Raw genomic sequence first — 23,624 nt, forward strand, 5'->3', positions numbered from 1 at the left:
GAGAATGTGGATGTTTTTACATTTTGTGGGGCCTACCTATGATGTCACTTACATTTTAAAATGGGAGAACTTGCACAATTGGACTAAATACTTCCCCCTCCCCCACACAGACAGTACTCTCCCAAGTCAGTCTACTACAGTCATTAGGTTTTCATTACTGTTACAGCAAATCACTGGATTCCCACAAAAGTGAATTTGAAAGAGTCACAAGTGGTGCATTTACATGCCCAAGTCAAGAAAGTGGAAGCTTTGAGCCATTTAGGAAAGGGGATGAGTTTTTCCCCTGTGTTGGTAAGTGGGGTTATAGCTACAGTATTTAAAAAAAATAAAAAATAAAAAATGTTGCGATAGATTAGCTACACCCAAAAGGTTTACAGCCAAGCCGAGGTTTGTGTTCAAGTGGTTTCAAAAAATATTTCTTAAGACACATTTCTTGAAGTTTTTTTTATTACATAATAAATAGTCAAATTATTAATCCATAGAAAATCTTCTGATGATCAAAATGAGGAAGAGATCTCAATATACAAAAACATTTTTCTGGGTTTCTACCATCAAAGTTACCAACGATAGGAAGATTCAACGATCTAAAATTAAACCTTTGTTGTCCATAGCGACAAATCACAGTACAGTTTTCATTGTCTATTCTGCCTTTCAAAATAAAAGCTGTGCAGTGATAGGTCCCCAATGACAACAAAAAGCTATTTTTCCTTGAGATAATTTTCATAAACCTTCCATTGTGTGACCAAGACAACTCTACCGAGAAGTCTACTGAGATAATTCATGGTTACCAGTAAGACCATTTTCACAGATATTGGTCACATTTTTCATATTTTTAGGCCAAAACCTAAAAAGCACAGATGCATAATAATGGTATAAATCTGCACCAAAGAAGTCTTAAGCCTGTAGCTTATCTAGGGGAGAGAACTAGTACAAAAAAATATGGCTGCAATCTTGGCGACTGATTGGATGCCAATATGGTGCCATCTTGCTCTGCACCGCCTTTTATACATTCCCCTATTGGCTCCCATGGTCCTTTCTGATACAAGCAGCAAACAATCAGCATTTTTTTCAGTTTTTGTGTTTTGCCTTTTTTTTTTTTGTTTTTTGTTTTTTTTACAATTTTGCATACTACAGAGTAATCTAAACGCTACTGGACTCTACTAGCTTTTGGGCCACATTCAAATAATCCTGAGAAATAAAGACACAGTTGTATGAGCACATCCCATTTTTGAAAATTGCAGCTTTAGAGAGAGATGGTAGCCTCCAAAACCAATGAAGGGAAATTCTTCTCTCCGCAACAGTGTTAGGCCAGAAGCACATGATTACTGTTCGTCCATGGACACTTCACCAGCTGGATTTCATGGACAGACCACAGGGTCAGGACTTGATCATAAAGTGTCCCTTCTTCCCCACAAATCATATCACAAATCTTTTCAGAATTACAGTCTGGCTCCCCTGTTCTATAGGGTAGCAGGGACTCCTTGCATCACGTTAGATCAGTGAAATCCAATGTGCGGTCTGTGATTCACTGACCGACCATGTTCACGTGCCACTGGCCTTTTGTATTCAAAGCTTGTTTAACTCTTCTGTTAAAGTACATGTTGGAAGAATTTCTGAGCCTACAACAAAAAAAACTACAAAGTATCCCAATAGATAAGCATAGATAAGTCTTCCATATGGTAACATGGTGTATGGTATAAGGTTTACAGACATATACTGTCAAGGTGGAGGACAAAGGATACACTTTTCCCCTCTGTCTGGCTGTATCAGTTACCAAGGGCACCAATATGGTCCACAAATCCCCTGAGATAAGGAAATCTACCCAACACACCCCTACTGCATAATATGAGCCATCAAAACGTAAATCGTGAAAAAATCTCCAGGCACGTGACACAGGACTTTGACTTTTCTTAAGCCTAATGTCCCTTTCTCATTCTCGACCTTCTGCTTCCACAGTTAAGTAGGCCCCCGCCACTCATAATGTTATCCACTATCCTATCAGACAATTTCCTAAAGCCATGTCCCAATATATATACACCTTCAACAGCTTCTCCTCCCGACTCATCCATAAACATGCAACGTTTTTTGTGAGGAGAGGAGACTAGGCACTGCCAGACTCTCCTGCTAGTGGCTTTTCTCCTGGCTGAACACATGAGGTATGATTAAATTCAATCCAATCAGTGCTCCCTTTACTATACTATGCACAGGGAGAACTGGGAAGCCCCCATATCGAATATAAAAAAATTGGTGGGTTCAGCTCCTATTATTCGGGAGGCATTGTGATTGGATGCTTTTCAGACTGGAAAATCCTGATTAAAAAAAAAAAAACACACAACACAAGAAAACCCCCCCAAAAAACAAAAACAAACAGAAGAACAACATTTTAAGCCACAAACTACACATGCATACAATCAAAAAATTATTCAAAGACCCTTCTGGCACCATGGGATTGATAAAGGCACTTAAAACTCTAGGGTTTGGAGGTAAATGGTCCAATAAGCAGAAAGTTGTCTTCTGCCCCACAGTGCGAGGACCTGGTCCTACACGGTCGGTTAGTTAAGGAGGATAGAGAATGGATTTGCATAGTAAAACAGGCCAGTACATATAAGGACTTATACGTATAAGGACTTTCCATGTGTTTTCTTCAAAGTTGGTTAATTGCAGCCAAGAATGTTATCAAAAAGGCAAAGTTTCCACAGATGTATATTGTCAGCACAATCTTCCTGAAGGTGTGGCCCTGAAAATAGAAAAGATCGCTCATTCAACATCACTGTGCAAAGAGTTCAACATAATAAAGTAAGTAGGGAGCCCCCTCTGTTGGCCATCTTATATACTGCAGGTAGCAAAACAAAAATACCAAAAAACAAAAACACCAATAGACAAAAACATTCTCATGTCAGTTTGTATTGATTCCGATAAAGCTGAACAGTTAGAAAATAATTGCTGCAGCAAAAATCTATACACCCAAATATCATCTATATGACAGAATAACTGCATGGTCAGACATCTAATAGAGCCTGCACAACAGAAAGGAAAATAAAAAATAAATACAAATATGCCCCACATACACCAATGGCTACTTTACTGCCGCTCCGTACCACAAGGATGTATTGAAGCATAAAGCAGCGATGTGTATTCACATACCTCATTTTTAGCTGTGTATGGGTTTAGAATCTCCATCCGGTCTTCTAGTTGCTTTATACTTCCTACAAAACATAATAACACAAAGAGAAACATGAAGCAATTCTAGCATCATGACAAAGTCACAAAAAGGGAGATTTTAGTCAAAATAAGGGACACTAAAGACATAAGTAAAGTTAATAATTTGACAAATAAAATTGCAGAATGCTTCTAAATTAAGTGGACAAAAAAAAATAAGATTCCTCAAATCCATTATCCACTGTCACACATTACCGCAGAGCAGTCCTGAGGTCTCCAGCATCGTACGTCTGACCTCAATCATTAGTCCACCAGACTCTACTATATTGAAGAGCTGTGGGATGGACTGAATATCTGATAATAGGCCGCGCTTATCAGGCCCAGACACTGTTCTGTGTAATATAATGTGATATTATCATATTATATTACTTCTGTTACTGTATCCCAATATCGGGATACTCATTGAATCAGTGCTAGTCACATGCAGTCCGTACCACTGTGTGCCTTTGCTTTTTATTGGTGGGAGTTCACCAGTTTATACTCCATCTATTGTTCATTTGTATTTAATACAATTATAATTAGCAATTATATTGCTGAATATTGTGTCCTGACCCAATTCACTTGAGACCCCGGAGGAGCCACTTTGTTAAAAGACGTAGAAGCGCGTCAGGTCCTATAGGTTGTAAACTACTGACTTTGTTCAGGCATGAGTAACAGAACGAAGAAGTACAATCACATTGTGATGAATGAACATATCTCTTGTTATTTGGGTAGGGGTAAGTGGTGTACCGGGTGAGAGGCCTTTCATTTGAACCAGGACATTGTTTCTGTATCAAGTGGTCTACATACTGACAGCAGTTATCTGTTCTGGTTTTAACTGTACGATTAAAAGTTATTTTTTAGACCTTCCTAAATTTTCAGTGACCTGGTTTTCCTCTATGGACACATCATTGTACTGCCTTTCTGACAGGCTACAGTCACATACTGTGTATTGTATCAACACATTAGAGAGAGAAACTTCTTACATAAATAAGGCAGGCACCGCTAAAGAAGTGTGGTCATGCATCAAACCGTAATATTCAGAGTAAAAACAATGCAAGAAATGACCAAAAAGTGTCTAGAACAGTGTATACAAAATATTAAATGCTGCAATAACGCACAAAGCATAAAAACACTTAAGGGGGATCTACTATTTGGTTTTGTGCATTGTGAACCAAACATACCTTGAGAATGCTGTAGCTACACTGATGCAGAAACATATCTTGTTTCATCCCTGAAACGAGTGGTTTTGCTCAAAAAACAAGATTAAGGACCTTGGGAAAGATGGATTGTATGCAGGCTGCCTACATAAACACAGAGCTTCCTGAACTGTCCAGGCAGGACTTATCAACCTGAGCTAGATGACTCATACACAGCAGCTGGGGGGATGGTGCAGCGATTGATTACTTCTGCCTGTCAGGGTCAACACAGTGAATATATAATTATGAACTGATTCAGAGAATGAAGGGTAAGAGGAGAAGCACCGGGGCGGCCACTGGAGCAACAGAGCCTCATTATCATAATTTCATATTTGTATTTGAGCAAACCCATTGGTACAGGGATTAAACAAGATGTGTTTCTGCATCAGTGTAGCATTCTCAAGGTATGTTTGGTTCACAATGCATACAATCAAATGGTAGATTTACACCAGCAAGGACATAGTAAAGTACTGTGGGGCACTTCATTGTCTGGTGCAACTAGGATAGTGCATATTTTAAGTGCATTTATGCTTTTTGTGTTGCATGATATTGCAGCATTTACTAACATTTTTTATTGATTGTGTTATGCACTTTTTGTCACTTTATGTCATTTTGAGTCACTATGAGTGACTTGATTTCCCTGACTAATGGTTTATGGGTCTTCTCAAGCTCCATTTACATAAATGACAAATTTACCTTTCTGTTGGCAAAAGCTGTGAACCTCCAGCAAGATGTCTGCACACACATGCCATAGGACAAATCCTACCATTGTGTAGGTGTCCCAGGGGTCTGGGAGATCCAAGGCCTGTACATTCATGCCCAGGAATATTGCAGCCACTACAAGAGGAAAAATTATGTTATACTCAAACACACCATCCATTAATAACACGTAGAGTCCTGCACATTTTTGGGGAAAGATATTATTTGCAAATGCTGTGATTCACTAAAAGTTGTAGGATTCTGAATAGTTAAACTATGTAATGCCTTTTCACCATTGTTAAGGACAAATGACATTAAACTTCTCAAATCAACTTTTAAAAATATGCTAACGAGCCAGAAGGGCTCTAGGGGAAGTGTCACCGAAGCCCCTCTGTTCTTCAGATTCATAACCTGTTAGTGTGTGCAAGGAGCACTCCTCCTTACTGAGTGGCAAAATTTCCTATGTTGCCATGAGATTACAGCAGGCAGAGGTGGGAAGGGGAGAACCCCTCAGACTCATTAGCATAATTTTACAAGCTGATTTTAAAAGGAAGGAGGCCTGGATAACCAAGCGAACGAAGATTACCACAGTCACGGTACCTGGATCAATGAGTAAGTGCTTGATTAATTATTTTTGGACAAAAAATATGTGCAACCAGGGCCAGTAGGGAAGGGCTCACATCTATTTTAAAAACAGCTTATTACTGGCCATAAGATTGGATCTTACGCACTGAATGGATTGTATCTTACACCTCAGAATTACAGATGGCTTGTTAGGGAGCCATGGGTGCAATCTATGACAGGAAATTGGAGAGCAAGAAGCCCATTTATTTTTCTTACACAATAGCCATATGTCAGACCAGGTCAGTAAAACAATAATAAAAAAAATCTTTATTTATATAGTCATCATATTCCCCAGTGCTTTACAGATCATGGGGTACAAATACATATAAAATTAGACTTTAAAAAAAATTATATAAACGGCCAAGACTGAACAAAACAAAACACATACCAGCTGATCAACTATGCTACAGATATTGCAAATACATTTTTCATACTCTGATGGGAATAGACTTTACATTCTTTTATTCTGCATAGAACATACAGGCTGAAAAAGTAGAAACAATTTACCTGCCACTATTCTGGCAACCGTACCAGTTCCCCAGTGTGTCCAGTTAAAATACGGCCTCCTGAAAGAGTAAAAAAAATAAATAAAAAATATCAATGATTATATATTGTAGGGAGTTATATTTCGTGTATGGAAAGCTATCATCTCTGTCATAATTAGAGATGAGCGAGCACTAAAATGCTCGGGTGCTCGTTATTCGAGACAAACTTTTCCAGATGCTCGAGTGCTCGTCTCGAATAACGAGCCCCATTGAAGTCAATGGGAGACCCGAGCATTTTTTTAATAAAACTGAACAGTAAAAGAACAGTGCAAAAAAAAAAAATCCAGATGTTTGCATATGTTTTACTTGTAAGAACACATTGAAATAACACTATTCTTCACTTTGCAGGTGTTCGCGCGTGTCTCCCGCTAAGTTAGGAGATGTGCACGAACATCTGGAATGTGAAGAATAGTGTTCTTTCAATGTGTTCTGCCCTTAAATGGTCCTGTATTCACTGTTTTTAATGTTTTAATTCTATTCTTCACATTGCAGGTGTGCGCGCGTGTCTCCCGATAGGTTCGGAGATACGCGCGCACAGCTGCAAAGTGAAGAATAGAATTAAAACATTAAAAACAGTGAATACAGGAGCATTTAAGTGCAGAACACATTGAAAGAACACTATTCTTCACATTCCAGATGTTCTGAACATCTCCGAACCTAGCGGGAGACACGCGCGAACACCTGCAAAGTGAAGAATAGTGTTATTTCAATGTGTTCTTACAAGTAAAACATCTGCAAACATGTGTAATATTTTTTTTTTTACAATAAAAATACTTTTATTCAATTTATTTTATTAATTTACTGCTCGATCTCGAGCCGGCGAGATACTCGTCCGAGTAACGAGCCGGTCCGAGTATGCTAATACTCGACCGAGCAGTATACTCGGACGAGTATACTCGCTCATCTCTAGTCATAATATAAAAGATGAAAGAGGATGCAATTCCTGTTATATACAACGAGGCAGTATTGTCTTTTGTAATATTGGACGTCATACCTGTGGCTGCTGGGTGCTGGTCGGAAAACAGCAATAATTGGCTGAAGAACTGCCAAGGCGAAGACTACACAACCCAGGTATGGGTGATAACCAGCTCGCTGCAATACAAGACAAGAAAGTACTTAAGTAAATAAAAAAAATAAAAATAATAATAATAAAAAATAATCATAATTATAAAATAAAATCAATCATAATAAAATTAATAATATTATTATATTTATCTATATCTTCACTTTGAGAGTAAAAACTAGAGTGATTAAATTGGTTTTCTAAGACTTTGAAACAGTCTGTATTAAGATAGCACTAAATTGTAGGTCGCGATGGTCCATGATTCAACACCCCTACCAAACAGTTACTTGAAGGCGCTGCATCTGTAGCTGTAATGCCAGCAGCAACCACTACTAGAAGTATGGAGCCGTGTCTGGTTAACTATGAAACACATTTTAAAAATTTTTAAAAAAAAAAACTCTTCCAATACAACTGTATGCCAAAAGGTCTTTTGCAGCAAAAACTAAAATGGGACCAAAAAAGAAAGAACATTTGCTAACAATACTGATTCTTATGTACAGACTGGACATCCAACATGCAAAGTGCAGATCTGTTATACTCACACTGCTCCAGTGTCCGCGGTAGACAAATGGCAGCACAAAGGCTACAACTGTGAGTAACACTGTACTGACCATGAGGATTCGGTGCAACTGGTAAAAGAAGAAAAAGGTTCACAAATTACTGAAATTAGCTTAAAGAGAACCTACCACCACGAATCTACCTATAAAGGTAGATCGGGTGGTAGGTGGATGTAAGGGACGTGAGGAGAGCTCTTTTTAGAGCTAATCCTCACGTCCCCGCTAACTTTTGGGAAACTTTATTAACCTAATATGTAAATTTAGTTATGCGGCTACTGGGGCGTGGAGTAGCTGGCACGAGGCTACACAGCGCGGCTACTCCACGCCCCAGTAGCCACATTACTCCTCCTACCCTGTTGTGTCCTGTTGTGCCCTCGTCCGATATGATGGCGTTCTGCGCATGCGCAGAACGCCGGCTGAGCAGTCCCAGCTCCGAGGCCGGAGCTACTGCGCATGCGCAGTAGCCGGCTTGTCAGACGAGGGCGCGCAGCTGTTTTGTTGGTGATCATTTTACCACTGTAATAAAATGCTGGCAAAACAACAACGATCTAGAGACTTAAAACCATAAAGATGAAAAACAATGTATGAACCGCACTCTATGCACTCAACTTTTACATGAATTCTTTCTTAGGATACAAAAGCATGGGAAGTGGATCTAGTTACAATGACTAATGCCTTGTAAGAAAAAAATACCTGGAACCAAACTTTCTCCCCAAACAGCGTAGACGTCGGCCAGACTGGTTTGAAGAAACGGGCGATAAGTACACCGATACTGACTGTAGTCATCCAGGCAATGAACATCATAGCACCTAACAAGGGTAGCAGGACAAGCAGAGGTGAAGGAGGACAATCACAGGAGGAGAAGGAGGACAATCATCTTGTCAAGCAGAAGCACATAGTTTACCTACTAGGAGTCCCATTTATGTGTTTTTTTGGGGGGTGTAAAGGCTAGAAGCACAATTAAAACTGAAATTGGGAAATTATAAGCTTCCAAATTACTCCAAACTATAGTCACAAAAAGCAACATTTTAGGTTAAAAAAATTATCTTCTAGACTCTAAATATGGCAATTATGATGGAACCTGCTGAGGTATGAACTTAGCCCAAAACTGATATTTAGGAACTGGTTTGGACATTCAACTGGTAGATAGGGGAAGTAATATTAAAAGAAAGCATCATTCTCACCTACCCACAGGGTTCCAATGACCCACAACCCCACCCTCCTGTTCCCTCCACCACCATTCATGGCCTGGATTGGAAAGGGTGCAGATCCTGTGGCTATTAAAACCACTCACTGATCTCAGTGGTCACATGTGCCAATTGGCAAGGCCATCCATTGGTTGCAACAATCACAGGAGCCACACCGATTTTGGCCTAACAGGCATGTGAAAAAGTATATAACGAGTTTTACGAACCATGAAACTTAATCAGTAGAGGAGATCGAGATCCACCAACATCCTCAACAGATTCAGAGACGTTATACATTTTGCTGGTTATGAGAGGCTGCCGTTTATGCCTGAGAACACGTCCTTCGATTTTAAAATTAAAAATTAAAAGGAATTAGTCTTTTTAATCCGTTTTAGAAATTATTGTAAGAAATATTTGTAATTGGTATATTTCTCCATACCATTATCCACATCACCATCAGCTACAAATATATAATAACTGCTATCAAATGGAAATCGCTCTGGAGTGGTTGGGATACGGATGTTCCTACGGAAAGAACATTGAAGAATTCCATCTTCTATCCTCCATGCAGCATCGTGAAGATCATCCTGGAGAATACATAATGGAAGTGAAAAGTTAGAAGATACACACAGAAGGTTTAAAAGAAATTTTAAAAAATATAAACAGCATTAGAGATAATTTTATATTTTAACCCTTCAGTTTTGCTTTTCTCTCATTACATGAACATTTCTTTCTTCCCACAGTTAAATAAAATAAAAAAAATCAGTAAGAGGATCTTCTGTTATTACCGTTGATGCCATCTCTGGATGCGAGCGCCCTCTTAGGTAGGCAGGGTTTATATCCACCGTCTGACCATCAGTCACACACAGGTAGACATCGTCATCCCCCTTAAACAATATAACAGACAATTAGCATACGGAGTTTACATTGCAGAACAAATAGCTACAGTAGGTTAGATTTTTTTTGTCAAGATACCAATTTATAGAATTTTAGTTTAGATTTTTTATATATTCGCTGAAGTAATTTTAGAAATACAGGCGGTCCCCTACTTAAGGACACCCGACTTACAGACAACCCATAGTTACAGACAGACCCCTCTGCCCACTGTGACCTCTGGTGAAGCTCTCTGGATGCTTTAAAATAGTCCCAGACTGCAATAATCAGCTTAAAATTGTCTGCAATGAAGCTTTATTGATAATTCTTGGTCCTATTACAGCAAAAAAATTTGAAACTCCAATTGTCACTGGGGCAAAAAAAAAAAAAATTGTCGGGAACTACAATGATAAAATATACAGTTTCGACTTACATACAAATTCAACTTAAGAACAAACCTACAGTCCCTATCTTGTATGTAACCCGGGGACTGCCTGTAATTGAAATACATATTCTAGAGCATCCTCCTTTGTCATGACACAATTTCTGTTCTTCACAGAGATATATGAATAAATTGATAACTGGGAGTTACACGTTTCCTTATTAAAAGGATGTGTCACCACAGTTTAAGGTTTTATTCATACATCTTTTTTCTTTTTTTTTCTCTTCCTGGCATCAGTGATTTTCACATTTTAGCTTTTTCCCCACCGATAAGTGGACTGTGGAAAACAGTTTAGAGCCAGATGCTGTTTTTTCACTGACGACATCACATTGGTGGAGAAAACGTGAAATGGGAAAAAGCACATTTATAAGAACAGTTCTTTAAGGAATCAGAAAAAAGAAAAAAGAATTATTCAGTGAAAATCTACAAAAGGCTACATGCACACAAATGTGAGCAAAAATCAGCAATGAAAAACAAATGCTTTAATTGGACGATTTGCATCAGTCTGCTGTGCAGACCATATAAAGCATTTCTGATTAGGACATAATGTACCATATATACTTGAGTATAAGCCAAACTCTGCTTATACTCCAGTCGATGGATAAAAAACCAACAACTCTGTACTCACCTTTCCGACGTCCTCTTCTTTCTTCCAATGCTCCGGAACCGTCTCATGTCCCTGCGTGCTGCCGTCGCACACACCATGACGTCAGCTTCTTGGTGACATCATAATGTGCATGCCGCCATCGGCTGACCTCATGGTCTGCAACAGTAGTTCACACTCTGAGCCGTAGCTAGACCATCAGAAGAAAGAAGAGAACCTGCGATGGGGTGTCGGAAAGGTGAGTACAGAGTTTGTTTGTTTTATAGGCTGAGCATACTCAGGGCAGGGGGCTGCTGGCTATATACTGGTGGGAAGGAGCTGGCTTTCTACTAGAGGGCAGGGGCGACTAGCTATTTACTATGGGATGTGGGCTTCTGGCTATTATACTGGGGGGCATGGGCTGTTGGCTATATACTAAGGGGCAGGGGCTGGCTGACTATATACTAGGTGGCAGGGGCTGGATATTTACAGGCGTACATGGGCAGGCCAGCTATATACTGGGAGCAGGGCTGGCTACATTATGGGGGCAGGGGCTGGCTAGCTATATACTGGGTGGAGGCTGTGACCAATGCATCTCACACCCATGGCTTACACTCCCATAGTCAAAAGGTTTTCCCAGTTTTTTGTGTTTAAATAAGATACCTCATCTTATGCTCAGGTCAACTTATGCTCTAGTATATACGGTACATTTTAATCAGATCGGCCCCACGGTCCATTAAATTAAAGGCTATGCGCACAAAACCGTTAAAAAGTATTGCATTTAGTGGAGCCATGTGCCGTTCATGCTTTTTAAATTAAACTCTAATAATTTAAAGGATAATCCTCTGGTAACACCCCCAGAGCATTTGATTTAGATGACAGATTTTTCTTAACGTTCCTGTATACTAACCATCCAGTGGTCGTGTGACAAAGCAAATGATAAGTATCCTTTTACTGGTCCGCTCATTTCAATCAGCATGGAGTCACCTTCCCTTTTAAATGATACGAAGAAGCACCAAATATCCTTCTGGGGGTCACATGATGTGGGATTTCTCACACAGAACTTGTTACTTCCACATCCAGATGCGCTGAACTGAAAAACACAAAATGGAACAACCCAACTTTACTGCCACACATAATTGATCCCATTTACACTACAAATTGTGGATTTTTTTGGGGGTGAAAGGTGGTGCATATTAGGCCACACCCACATCCTTAAAAGTTGTGCCCCTGATTACTCATTAACTAGCAGTCACATTAACAGCAATCACTGTATAATAAGACATAATGCAACAAAAGTACCAAATCTAAATGTTCAGTTCATTTTGTGGCACTTCACCTCAACTCCCACTAAAAGAAACCCCCCTCCCAATCACAGGCGATTCATTGAATTATACCTTGTGCAGGGCCTGAAGAGAGGAGCAGGACTCTAGGTTCTAACAAGGTTCTAAGAATACAATGAAAATAAGTCATGCTTCTCCCTTCAATGAATTAGCTATGAAAATTATATCTGAGACCCTCATAAGAAACAAATAGGTCCCGCTGGTTTGATTATTGAACACTACCACATGTTACAAAAAACAAAAACAAAAATAGATCAGATTACCCCCTCTGTAAGTAGTAATGCAGTTGGCACGGTCGGCATTGCAACAGGATATGGCTTGTTTGAGATGAGTGGAGCACCAGATCGAGAAATAATCGGTCCTGGAATTTTCACCCAGTATACAGAATATTTTTCAACAACAGTGGCACTGGAAAGCACACAAAAATTGTGTGTTAATAAACATGCAGGACAAAAAAATGCAGATAAAACTAATCCCATGTGTTCAATGTGTAAACTATACAAAAAGTTGCTGGCTAAGGAACTGGTTAGCTGACCACAATCTTGCACAATTCACACCAAAAGCATCATTTAGTCCAGAGACCCCTGTCAGCTCCAAGGCCGCTGCCCCAGGACGTGCGGAAGGAGAGAGGAGGGTTAGAGAGGGCTGGATCATCATTGGAGTTGGATCCCTCGATTCTTCCAGTTAGGGGGGCCTTGGAGGAATGCTACAATGATACTGCAAATTTCTCCTCCTCTCAATGGTATTGGCGTCCTAAGGATGCCAATACGATTTAAACAAAACCAAAATAATAAAACGGGTGGTGTGGGCATAGATTGTACAAGACCCCCCATTGTATAAACTTATCTCACCAAAAATTGAAAAAACACAGCATCCTAAGTATATTTCGTATAATACAAAACAATCTTTATTGGAAAAAAGTAGTGCAACACAGTGCACCAGCAACAATACAATCTAAAAACAACAGAGAGTGCCACATAATATAAAGTTAAAACCAATGGAACAAATAAAGACTGGAAAGTGTAGTCAATTGACAGTCACAGCCTAAGTAGGAATTGCATGCAGAGGGAAAATGTCCCTCACATAAGAACAGTAATGTTACCTATACCAGTAAGAAGGCACACGCTGTACACCCCGACACGTGTTTCGCACTTGGCTTTTTCAAGGGGAGTGAAAGCCAAGTGCGAAACACGTGTCGGGGTGTACAGCGTGTGCCTTCTTACTGGTATAGGTAACATTACTGTTCTTATGTGATAGACATTTTCCCTCTGCATGCAATTCCTACTTAGGCTGTGACTGTCAATTGACTACACTTACCAGTCTTTATTTGTTCCATTGGTTTTAACTTTATATTATGTGGCACTCTCTGTTGTTTTTAGATTGTATTGTTGCTGGTGCACTGTGTTGCACTACTTTTTTCCAATAAAGATTGTTTTGTACAATACGATTTAAAGATGCAGCAAAGCAATTTGCAATAAGTTACTGTGTCGGCACTTTACAATCAAAACCCACTTGCTTATCGCAGTTTGGGTACTCTGTCTCACAAAGTTTCGCCATCACCGATTTAGGCCCCTTTCACACTTGTTTTACAGATTACGTCAGTGCTTGAAAATGGAACAATTTTTTTATCTGATTCATTAGCGTTTTGTGTATTTCAAGCCTGTTTTTCTTTTGTATTTCAATGCACTTGCATGTGTCTCAGAGTACAATACATCTTAATGTGTCTCCATAGACTTGTATGGGAAGTATGCAAATATGTTTTCCAAAGTGTTAAAAGGAAAACAATGCCTCCTTTTGCTACCTAGAAAGGCAGCCCCCTAACACCATGTATGCCCTACAAGAAGTCTAAAAACATGATGTGGGATTAAGCCAAACCAGAATATCTATTACAGAAGGAACAGACTCCCAATTATAGACAGCGCCTATAAGGCGGCCTTAATTGGCAATCTCTCCGTAAGGAGAACTCTTACTTTCTGACCCTAGTCAATAGCCTCTCACACAGCAAATCCAGTTCTATGCGCTGTACTGAGGAGACCCAACCAGGTCGAAAAATTATACAGTGCTGTCTACAGTTGGGAGTCTGTTCCTTACACTAACAGCAACGTTAGTGTAAAAAGGGTCTTAGTTCCCTAGGCCATACACTTCACAAAGAGGCTGGATATCCCTCTCCCGTCAGTTAACTCATCAACTGAATCTGATGAACGGCAGGTTAAGAAGCGTTGGACTCCCAACAGTCTGAGATTAGATATCAACAGATATTAAAAAATTCTTGTCATTTTACCTCGCACCTAGAGAGGTGAAGCCAAGAAAAGATGGGAGGAGGACACATTCTAACAATGTTTCATTAAACAAGTATTTCAGGTTTGAAGGGGTTTGCCAAGTTTGAGAAAAACTGTACTTCTGATCAACTTAAGGGTGTAAACAATTGACCTGCTAATAGATTCCTGATGTTCTTTGGCTAATGAACAAAATATTGCCTAGCTAGAGGTGAACATTTGCAATGCAGGAAAATAATTTACATAAGTTTGTTTTCATTACTTTGAACTGAAATCTAGAAAAACTATACTGCAAAACTTGCATTAGCAAGCACTTTAGAGCTGCAATCTCCAAGTTTGCTTACTGTCCCATAGAATTTTAGCTCAAATAGACATTACGATATTAAGGTGAAAGCTCACTAATACAGTGCAGGAAAGGACACTAAAGGGTTTACAGTATGAACCTCCTTGCTACGGACATTAGAGTGTTGGTCAATCATCTTATGCCGAGAACAATCATGAAGGTTAACGTTCTATTTTACAATAGGACAAAACTGATAATGCAAGATGACTTTTACTTGAGCAAATTGTTTCACCCAGAGATAAGTAGATGCCATACCCTACTTTGACTGCTAATCTCCCCATCTCCAAGCTTTCATACTTGTGGGGAGCCTCAATGTCTGCCTGCAGTTTTGTAATGGACAAAAAAAAAAAAAGTAAAACAGCATGTCCTACAGAGTGATACATCAAAATGAAGAAAGATGTGCCCTATACCAAAGGGAAAAAGCATAGCATAATAAGGGTATTGTATTCTGTGTGAGTACAGCAAAGCTGGCCACACTACCTGTTGTCATGGGTGACAGTCCACTATCTTATGAGTATGGAGAACTTACCCGCTCTCGACATAATGTAGTCAGCAGAAGGAAGGATTGTGCATATTGAATATAATCAACGCGGATCCTTTGCTTTTTGTGTAGTTGGTAGAGGCAGCACATGCCCTTACCCCATAGAAAATAACAATGATGTGTATATTATAATATATGACTGTGTTCCCTTACACTCCTCCCCTTCCTTTTCATGGCTGAACTTGATAGACCCATGTCTTTTTTTTAACAATGCTACGTAACATGCACAAGTTGGTCTAAGGCTCATCCAATCTCAATTTCTGAAAACCTCCTCTGAACCGACTGACCACTGCTGTAGACCTGTTCAACACCATCAAATACTTCTACACTTTTAGGAAATCTGTACAAGTTAAAAATTTACAATAGACTGTACTGTAAGCCTGAAAGATGACATACAGGAACTGAATATGCTGCGGGCCATCGTTGGGAGCAATCCAGTAGAATTCCACCTGTTCTTTTCTCCTCTTGTTTGTCTGACTGACGGCAGAGTCCTGGAAACACAACATCAGGTTACACAATAGACCAAAAAAAAAAAAAAACACACAACACAATTAAACAAATATACACAGACTTGCAAAACCAGATGATCAGGATGTACTGTGAAAGAATGCCACTTCCCCGTGCTTAAAACAAACAAATCTATATTGTGATCCAAAATTGTTCATAATATTTGATTTAGTTTTTCGATTGCATATCAGAGTAGAAGTGAGTTTAATATCAGCTTAATGGGGTGGATTTGACCCCCTGATTTCGAAATAGACTCACAGAAGGTGAACCAGCATTTCTTAATTGGGTGTGAAAATATTTTACCTTTTACAAGTTTGGCCACTTTTCCAAGACAAAAAAAAAAAGATAGGGAGATTGATGGATGACAACCAATAGTGCCAAAAGGGTCTTTAAATATAATCATTATGCTCAAATTTTTGGGAAGACTCCTATGAAATGCATGTCATAGAAAAAAACAAAACAAAAAAAAAACAAAACACATTTGCAAAGGAGAGGGAGGCCGGTAAATTACAAGTTCTGTACAGGAGTTTCCCAACCTCCCATCAAAGGTCGAAAAAAAATATATCCACTTCATATTTTCTTCATATTTTTTTCATATTTAAAAACTGTAAACCTAGAGTGATTAAAATGAAAAAGTAATTCAAAAAATCATATTAAATTATGATAGTCTATACCTGGACTGATCCGCATTTCAGAAGCTGAGAAACTTGGTCATCAATTAAAGAGAAGGAGCCCACTGCATTGCCGTCTAAATCATTAGCGTCTCGAGCCTGAACAAAAAATCCCATGAAGCGCGATCCAGACAAAGTTACTAAAAAAAAAAGTTATGTGCATTAGTTTTTAGCCCCTGTAAACCATTCTAACATTCAATGTAATGGCTGAGGCACTCAATATGTTTTCTGTCCAATGTCATTCCAAAAACTGTCCCAATCTGTGACATAGCAGTGCAAGTATAGAAAGTATACTGTATGGCACTGAACTGAATTGATAAATCTACAACCAAAACCCACTTATTGATCACAAAGTGCCAACACAACAGATTAAACAGTTATTTGTCACTTACTGTTCTGCTTACCCGTGGCAGGGGGTTCCCCACCACTGCCATACAGTATAGGCAGTAAAGGCTACAGGAAGCCTTTATACAGCACAGTAAATCGGCATATGGATAACATGAGCTATATCATTTAGTATAGTTATATAGGTATAGTTTTGGAATTCAGAATACCAATCATATGCTATATGGTTACAAAACAAAAAACATTTGGGTGGTAATGCAAGGTGGTAATTCGGTAATGTTGGGTGGAGCTTAGCAGGGGGTGTGACCTCCCACAGTTTGGTACATTTACCATATTTTATACTAGAAAATAGCTTAAAACTAATAGAAGCTGGCAAAGATTTGAGATGTGGCACACAGAGTACACAAGAGGTGCCAATTCAACAAAAGGCATAAACCTTTAAATAAATTTATCAAGTCTTCATTTTGGTGCTTGGGAGATACATCTACCAATATATATTTATACATAGGGATCAGTCAAACCATATATAGCAGTGTACAGTATAGTAAGGACTACTCTGTGGTTGACCCAATGGGGCAGATTTATACAGCTGTCTGAAAGTCAGAATATTCTTAGTTGTCCATGGCACGACTTTAAAATATTCACAAGCTCAGCTTTAAAGAGGACCTGTCACCCAGGAAAAACACCACCAAAAAGTTCTCTAGCAGTCGGCCGTATTCACGAGGGGGGGGGGGGGTGCGGTTGACACTCCCCCTTCACGCCCCTGTCAGTCAGGGACCTGTAAGACTCGCCGGCAGCAGCGCATGTATTGAGCAATCGCTGCCGCCTCTATGCGATGGGGCGCGCTGACAGCGGCCGCAGGGGGGCTTATTCACAGCGCTGGTTGAACATTCGGCCGGCGCTGTGAATTAGTATGAGGGGGAGCCAATTTGTTGGGGGTGTTTTTCCCGGGTGACAGGTCCTCTTTAATTTTATAAACAGCTGTCGGAAAATGAAAGCCAAGCTCTGATTGGTTTCCATAGGCAACTAGAACAGTTCTGCTCAGACACTTCTGATAAACCAGTCTCCTGTTCCCTAAAATATTCCCTACTTTATTATACCAAACAGCTCCTCACCCAATATCGATTCATTAGCTATAGCCTTTTACCCCCATGTATTCCTTATGTACAACCTTATGTGCCCGCCCCCACAGCAGCTATTGGCCGTGGAACTTGCCCAGTTATGCCCAGTGCTGGCACCAGCCCTGCTTGTTGCCTATAGAAGTTTTATAGCTACTTTTATGTTTCTAAGATTTCATAATTAAATAAAAGTTAACGAAATTGCATCCCTGTTGCCCGTGTAAATTCCAACTTAAGTCTAACCTTTGATCTGATCTCCGGGATTAAAGACAGTCTTGTCCACGGTAATGTTATGCTTGATAGCTGACTGAGAGTGATGCTTATGCAATGGCGTCATGTCGTCACACGCTCTGGTGACTCTTCCATCCGGGTAGCTGGTGACAAGTGATGAGCTGCAGGCGAGAAGCCAGATGACTGGAGCCACCAGAGCCATCTCTAGAGGGAAGAAAATCACATATTCACCACTGTATGAAATTAAAGTTCATATATATGTTTTTTCCAGGTTCACTACATAATGGCATAAATTCTGGGTAAACCGTGACTGGTCACAACTGATCAAACAGATTCACATCAATTGGAAGTGATCTTGTTGTTGAGCAAACATTGATCCTGCTCGATGGACCCCTGTACTCACTGGTTGCTCTGTATTATGTGCAGACTAGGGCAGACGCATCAGAAAGCCTCTGCAGATTTCATAAAATTGAGAATTATGCCCCATCCTATAGAATACAAACTACTACACTGCACAGTCCTGAAGTGGCCACCAGGAACCTGAAGTAGTGCACTCTGTCCCCAAGATTTTATTAGGGTGTCAATACATGAACTATATGACCATGTAGTATCAATGATCTGAATGGGGTTTTAAAGGAAAACTACCACCTAATTTGACCTCTAACCCTTAACCCTGGCATGCCAGGTTCCTTTTTAAAACAAAAGACCTATTTGTAGCAGCCACTCTAACCTGCCCGGCACAGTGTAGGAGACAGCGGGTAGGTCACAACGGCTGCAGGAGGCGTGATGCTAATTCCTAGACCGCCTAACGTGTATTTGGAATGAAGCACCCAATTAAATGAAACAGAAAATAATAACTTAGAAGGTTTGATCTGTAGCTGTATAGCAGGTCCACTCCCGTAGGAGACAAACAGTTCATGTAATGATTTGACCTTTTGATCTACCATCAAAATCAAGATTTTGTAAACCCAGGGACACTTACTCCTAGATCCAGGCACTGTGACCGTGGTAAACATCTTATATTTGTTATCCATGACCTCCGTCCTTCCAAAATCAACTTTTAAAATTATGCTCTGGGGGCCCCTCCACGCTGCAGGAGCTGGAAGAGGGAGGGAGAAGTGCTGAGAGAGGAGGGAAGACAGTGTAACAGCCTGTGAAGCTACAGCATGGAGGGGCTCTGGTAAAACACCCAGGGACCTTCTGGTTCATTATCATTATTTTAAAAGTTTATATTAGAAGGAAGGATAACACATTTAAGAAGTTCACAGTTACAGTGCCTGGATCTAAGAGTTAGTGTCCCTGGTTTATCATACTTGATGGTAGATTTTCTTTAATAGACACCTGTCCAACAGCTTTTCCTAATTATCTCCTTATGGACTTCTACACTGTGTCCGACACAATCAATTCATCCTCCAATAGATTTGTAATACTGAGACAAGCATTTATTTAATATTTTATTGTTCTAATGTTTGGCTTTGAGCTAACAAAGTGTGGGCCATACCTTTGTTAAAGTGGAAGTATTCGTCTCTTGTCATGCTGAATCGTAAAATTCGTCTTCACCTTTTTTTGTAAATGCTTCAAGGTTTATAATAACCCCCCCCCCCTCCAACATATCTAAAGCCCCACAAGATCAAAAAGCACCACTCTGCCTTCTCCTTGCTTTACAGTGGTTATTGTATAGTATTGGTAAAGTGCTGTCTTTGCAGCAAACACGCTTTCCGGCTTATGACCAAAAGGTTAAACCTGCTTTCCTGCAGATCCTTAAATGTTGCTGTTGGCCACATGGCTGTCTGCCAGACCAATTTTGTTCTTGTCTTTTCATCAATTTTTGAAGGACATCCAGCTCTTAATAAAGTTACAACCTTGCCAAATTTTATCCACCACTTGATGACTGTCTTCGTTGTGCTCCATGGTAGAGCGAATGCCTTGGAAATTTTTATAGCCTCCTCCTTACCTATACCTTCCAAGAGGTTTTGTAAACCATATACAGACTATAGTCTCAAGTGTGAAAAAAAATATCCTCCCAGCTGAATTTTCTATGGTTTAAATTAGAATCACTTTACATCATGGCAAATGTTTATGGACTTCCATTTCTACTATTTCATTATAGTTTAAGCCACTGCTTCTCAACCTGTGGGTCGGGACCCCAGCGGGGGTCGAACGACCAAAACCGGGGGTCGCCTAAAGCCATTGGAGCCAAAATTTTACTGTGTTTTTACTGCGAGTTGCATGGTTTGGGGTCACCAAAGCATGAGGAACTGTATTGTGGGGTCACAGCATTAGAAAGGTTGAGAACCACTGGTTTAAGCAATCACATTATTTTAGTTTATTCTTCTACCCTCCCCCCTACCTTCTCAAATAATTTAGTTTGAAAACAAACTTCAATCTTACAGATTATTGGTCTAATTGAATGTGGAAAGTCTCTTGTATTGGTCCGTTTTTTTTTTTACACAGCAGAATCCTGACATTTTAACAGTGACGTTTAGACTTTTTTTTTTTAATCGATTGTTTAGTTTTGAATCTAACTAAAGACAGATGGACCAGAGAGTGATAATCGGCCATTATTAGGAATGGACGGCACATGGCTATAAAGAATGGTAACAAATCAGTGCCCACAGCCTGTATTTTAATGGATTGTGCCACCAAAGCATTAAAAGTTTGAGCATGTCCTAGTCAGAACCAATTTTCACTAATCGCTCATAATAGGATCTGTGAAGGACATCGACATTGTTTTTCACAGCCTATTTGCCCACATACAGGAGGTGTGCTGCGTTCACACAAGGTGCATACATTTTGCAATGTAAAATTACACCTGAGAAGAGGATATTTACCCAATTACATTGCTGTTAACATTTGCGTTTACAAACATGGGATAACAATGGGTTCGTGTTTGCGTTTTGTAAACCCAAATGTGAAATGCAATGTAATAAGGCAAAACTCCTCTCCTCAGCTGTTGTATTGCGTTAAAAGCCTGTAGATTCACGTCATGAGTATTTTCTGCAGATAGATACTCTATAAAGGATTCTGAAGATGCAGAAAACTCCTGTACACCCAAACAGGACAAATGTCTTGCAGATTTGCCATCCAGAATGAGAGTTGATACATCTGCTGTGCAACTTTACAGAAGCGTTTAAGCATAAACTTTTATTCTGAGGCAAATCCACAGCAAAATGTGCAAATTGCATTTTTTTTTTTATCATAGATTATAATAATAATCTTTATATTCGTGTGGCCGTGCCCTTAGGGTATTATTAATGATTGCAGATATTATGCAGAAATCTCTACAGCTCCGTACATTTGTATGAGTTGGTTTCTGCAGCAGGTGCATGGATTTCTGTGTCCTTTCAGATGAATGAGATGGTTACAGGGAAAAACTTGCACAAAACGACAACTGTAAGCGCTCAATTTTGTTAATATCCCATCTCGCCAGTGTTATATATTGCTGTTGTCTGTATTTTGCTTTTTACTGCTATAAAGTGTGTAATTACAGTTCACCTCTAAGTATCCGCTCTGCCATAACCATGACTCAATAGCTACTACACACAAGGAAGTCACCTCGCTGCCGGTGCCACCACCTCCAGCCCTCATGCCTTACCACCATGTGAGAGGACAATGCACAGGCGGCAGCCATTCATCACACACCTGCTGGGAACCTTCTCCATACTCTCACATACCTTATAGCGGACAGGACCTCACTAGCCGCCCCAGCTGGTCTCTGACCTTCTCTCCGGTGGCTTCACAGACACTGGAGCTGAAAGGGTGTAAATGACTGAGAAGGTGCGGTCACAGTACTTACCCACTCGGTCATTGGCTGGTGGGTGTGCCCGACTAAATGGCAAGCCAGGAGACGCTGCTGCTTGAATTACGTCTCTCGTAGTAACAGCGTGTAAAGATCATTGTATTCTGTGCTCCCTGTATAAAATACCAGAGTGTTATATAAGGCTGCATTCACACGTTGCGTTTTTATTGCAGTTATGAAACTCATTTTCAACACATCAAACTGCAACGAAAAAGTATTCAAAACTCAGAAATCTAACGGTTGAATTTGTTTAGATTTTCAGTCACAGAAATTTCAATCAATATTTCTGGCGATCTCATTCACTTTCCTATTGTTGTGGCACAACAGCTCCCAGCATGTCTCCGCTGTAGGACATACTCCAACAGATCCAGCTTAAAGAGTCACCTGCTGCTATGAAACAATGGAGACGCTGCAGCCGTGACACCACTGTTCCCAGTATATTCTATAACATGCTGGGAGTAGTTGTTCCATAGCAATAGTAAAAGAAACAATGAAAAATCATTGGGAAGCTGAGGCTTCAGTACAAATGTGAAAACATCACTCCCAGCATGTTCTGCACTGTACCACAGGCTCAGGCATTGTACATGCTGGGAGCAGTAGTTCCATGAAGATGGAGAATCAAACAGAAATGCTGTCCTCCTGACATCTTCTTCCTGTCAGCCCTGGTGGAGGGGATCTGAGCATGCTCCATGGAGTCTTCAGAGGCTGAAGGGAAGGAAACAGGCGGAAATTCTTGCTACTATGTTACTTGTGTTCTGTGCTTCTTCCTCAGGAAACTCAGTCACTTTATAGGATTGCTTTACTGGGATATGTTCATTAGAGTTATAATAAGATAGTTTTTTCAGTGTTCTTATAAAAGAAGGGCTCTGGCTCTGTGTTAAAACTCAAGTTTTAGCACTGCAAAAGCACATAAAATGTGACATGTTTATTAGCCACTGACTGATTGAGACGAATTAACACAACAGACAAGATGTGACAATGTGAAGGTCATTTATCACTTTTTTTTGCGACTTTTTAGCGTAATTGCACCAAAATTTGCTACTTTTAAACCCATTTTGCAACGTTCACCGCATCAGAGTTTTACACGGCGACGCATGATTAATTATAAAAATCCAAATGTTGAGTCTGAAACGGTTTTTGCGCATTCACAAAAGTCACAAATTTCTGCGCAAATAACCTCCAGTCCAGAGCAGGAGTAAGCAAGGAGAGGCTAAAACATTTGAGACTTTGGCGATAGTGCTGTGGTTTCCAAACGCAACAGTAGCACACGGGCAGGCCTTGGCCCGATCACATGTACGTTTCCAGTAAAACGTATGCACTGGTAAACAGAACAAGGTGTACTGGGTGCTGGTTACCGTTCACATGCGTTTCACTGAAACCGCATAAGCCTGCCACCATGCGCTAACTTGTGTAAGGAAATGTAACACTAGCAGCATGTATGACCGCACCCTTCAGATAAGGGTGATGCCACACATGGCGT

At 40.0% G+C, this 23,624-nt stretch overlaps 1 protein-coding gene across 4 annotated transcripts; it reads right to left on the reverse strand.

The window, feature by feature from the left end:
* Positions 1-429: 429 nt before the first annotated feature.
* LOC140105052 (putative ferric-chelate reductase 1) lies at positions 430-22,784 on the reverse strand. Of its 4 annotated transcripts, none has more exons than XM_072128919.1 (16): positions 22,142-22,784; positions 18,358-18,549; positions 16,655-16,791; positions 15,870-15,964; positions 12,577-12,721; positions 11,881-12,063; positions 9,861-9,959; positions 9,512-9,659; positions 9,300-9,413; positions 8,579-8,694; positions 7,871-7,957; positions 7,260-7,357; positions 6,228-6,286; positions 5,094-5,234; positions 3,145-3,206; positions 430-2,737 (listed from the first exon to the last, which is right to left on the reverse strand). In XM_072128919.1, the coding sequence occupies exons 2-16, from the start codon at positions 18,545-18,547 to the stop codon at positions 2,645-2,647; spliced, it is 1,767 nt and encodes a 588-aa protein (XP_071985020.1). In that variant the 5' UTR covers positions 18,548-18,549; positions 22,142-22,784; the 3' UTR covers positions 430-2,644. The 4 variants fall into 4 exon arrangements, with proteins under 4 accessions (XP_071985020.1, XP_071985019.1, XP_071985017.1 ...); XM_072128918.1 differs by lacking the exon at positions 22,142-22,784 and adding an exon at positions 22,020-22,133; XM_072128916.1 differs by lacking the exon at positions 22,142-22,784 and adding an exon at positions 21,901-21,987.
* Between the last annotated feature and the right edge of the window lie 840 nt (positions 22,785-23,624).

This window comes from Engystomops pustulosus, chromosome 10 (genome assembly GCF_040894005.1).
Source record: "Engystomops pustulosus chromosome 10, aEngPut4.maternal, whole genome shotgun sequence".
NCBI lineage: Eukaryota > Metazoa > Chordata > Amphibia > Anura > Leptodactylidae > Engystomops > Engystomops pustulosus.

What these genes read in the sequence shown, in the direction of transcription:
- LOC140105052 (XM_072128916.1), bottom strand. Translation starts at nt 21,976, where the DNA reads ATGGCTGCCGCCTGTGCATTGTCCTCTCACATGGTGGTAAGGCATGAG. An exon ending in TCCCGGAGATCAGATCAAAG is followed by an intron (nt 16,792 to 18,357) that starts GTTAGACTTAAG and finishes TTTTTTTTTTAG; the next exon opens with TAACTTTGTCTGGATCGCGC. An exon ending in GGGAGAAAGTTTGGTTCCAG is followed by an intron (nt 7,958 to 8,578) that starts GTATTTTTTTCT and finishes TTCTTTTACCAG; the next exon opens with TTGCACCGAATCCTCATGGT.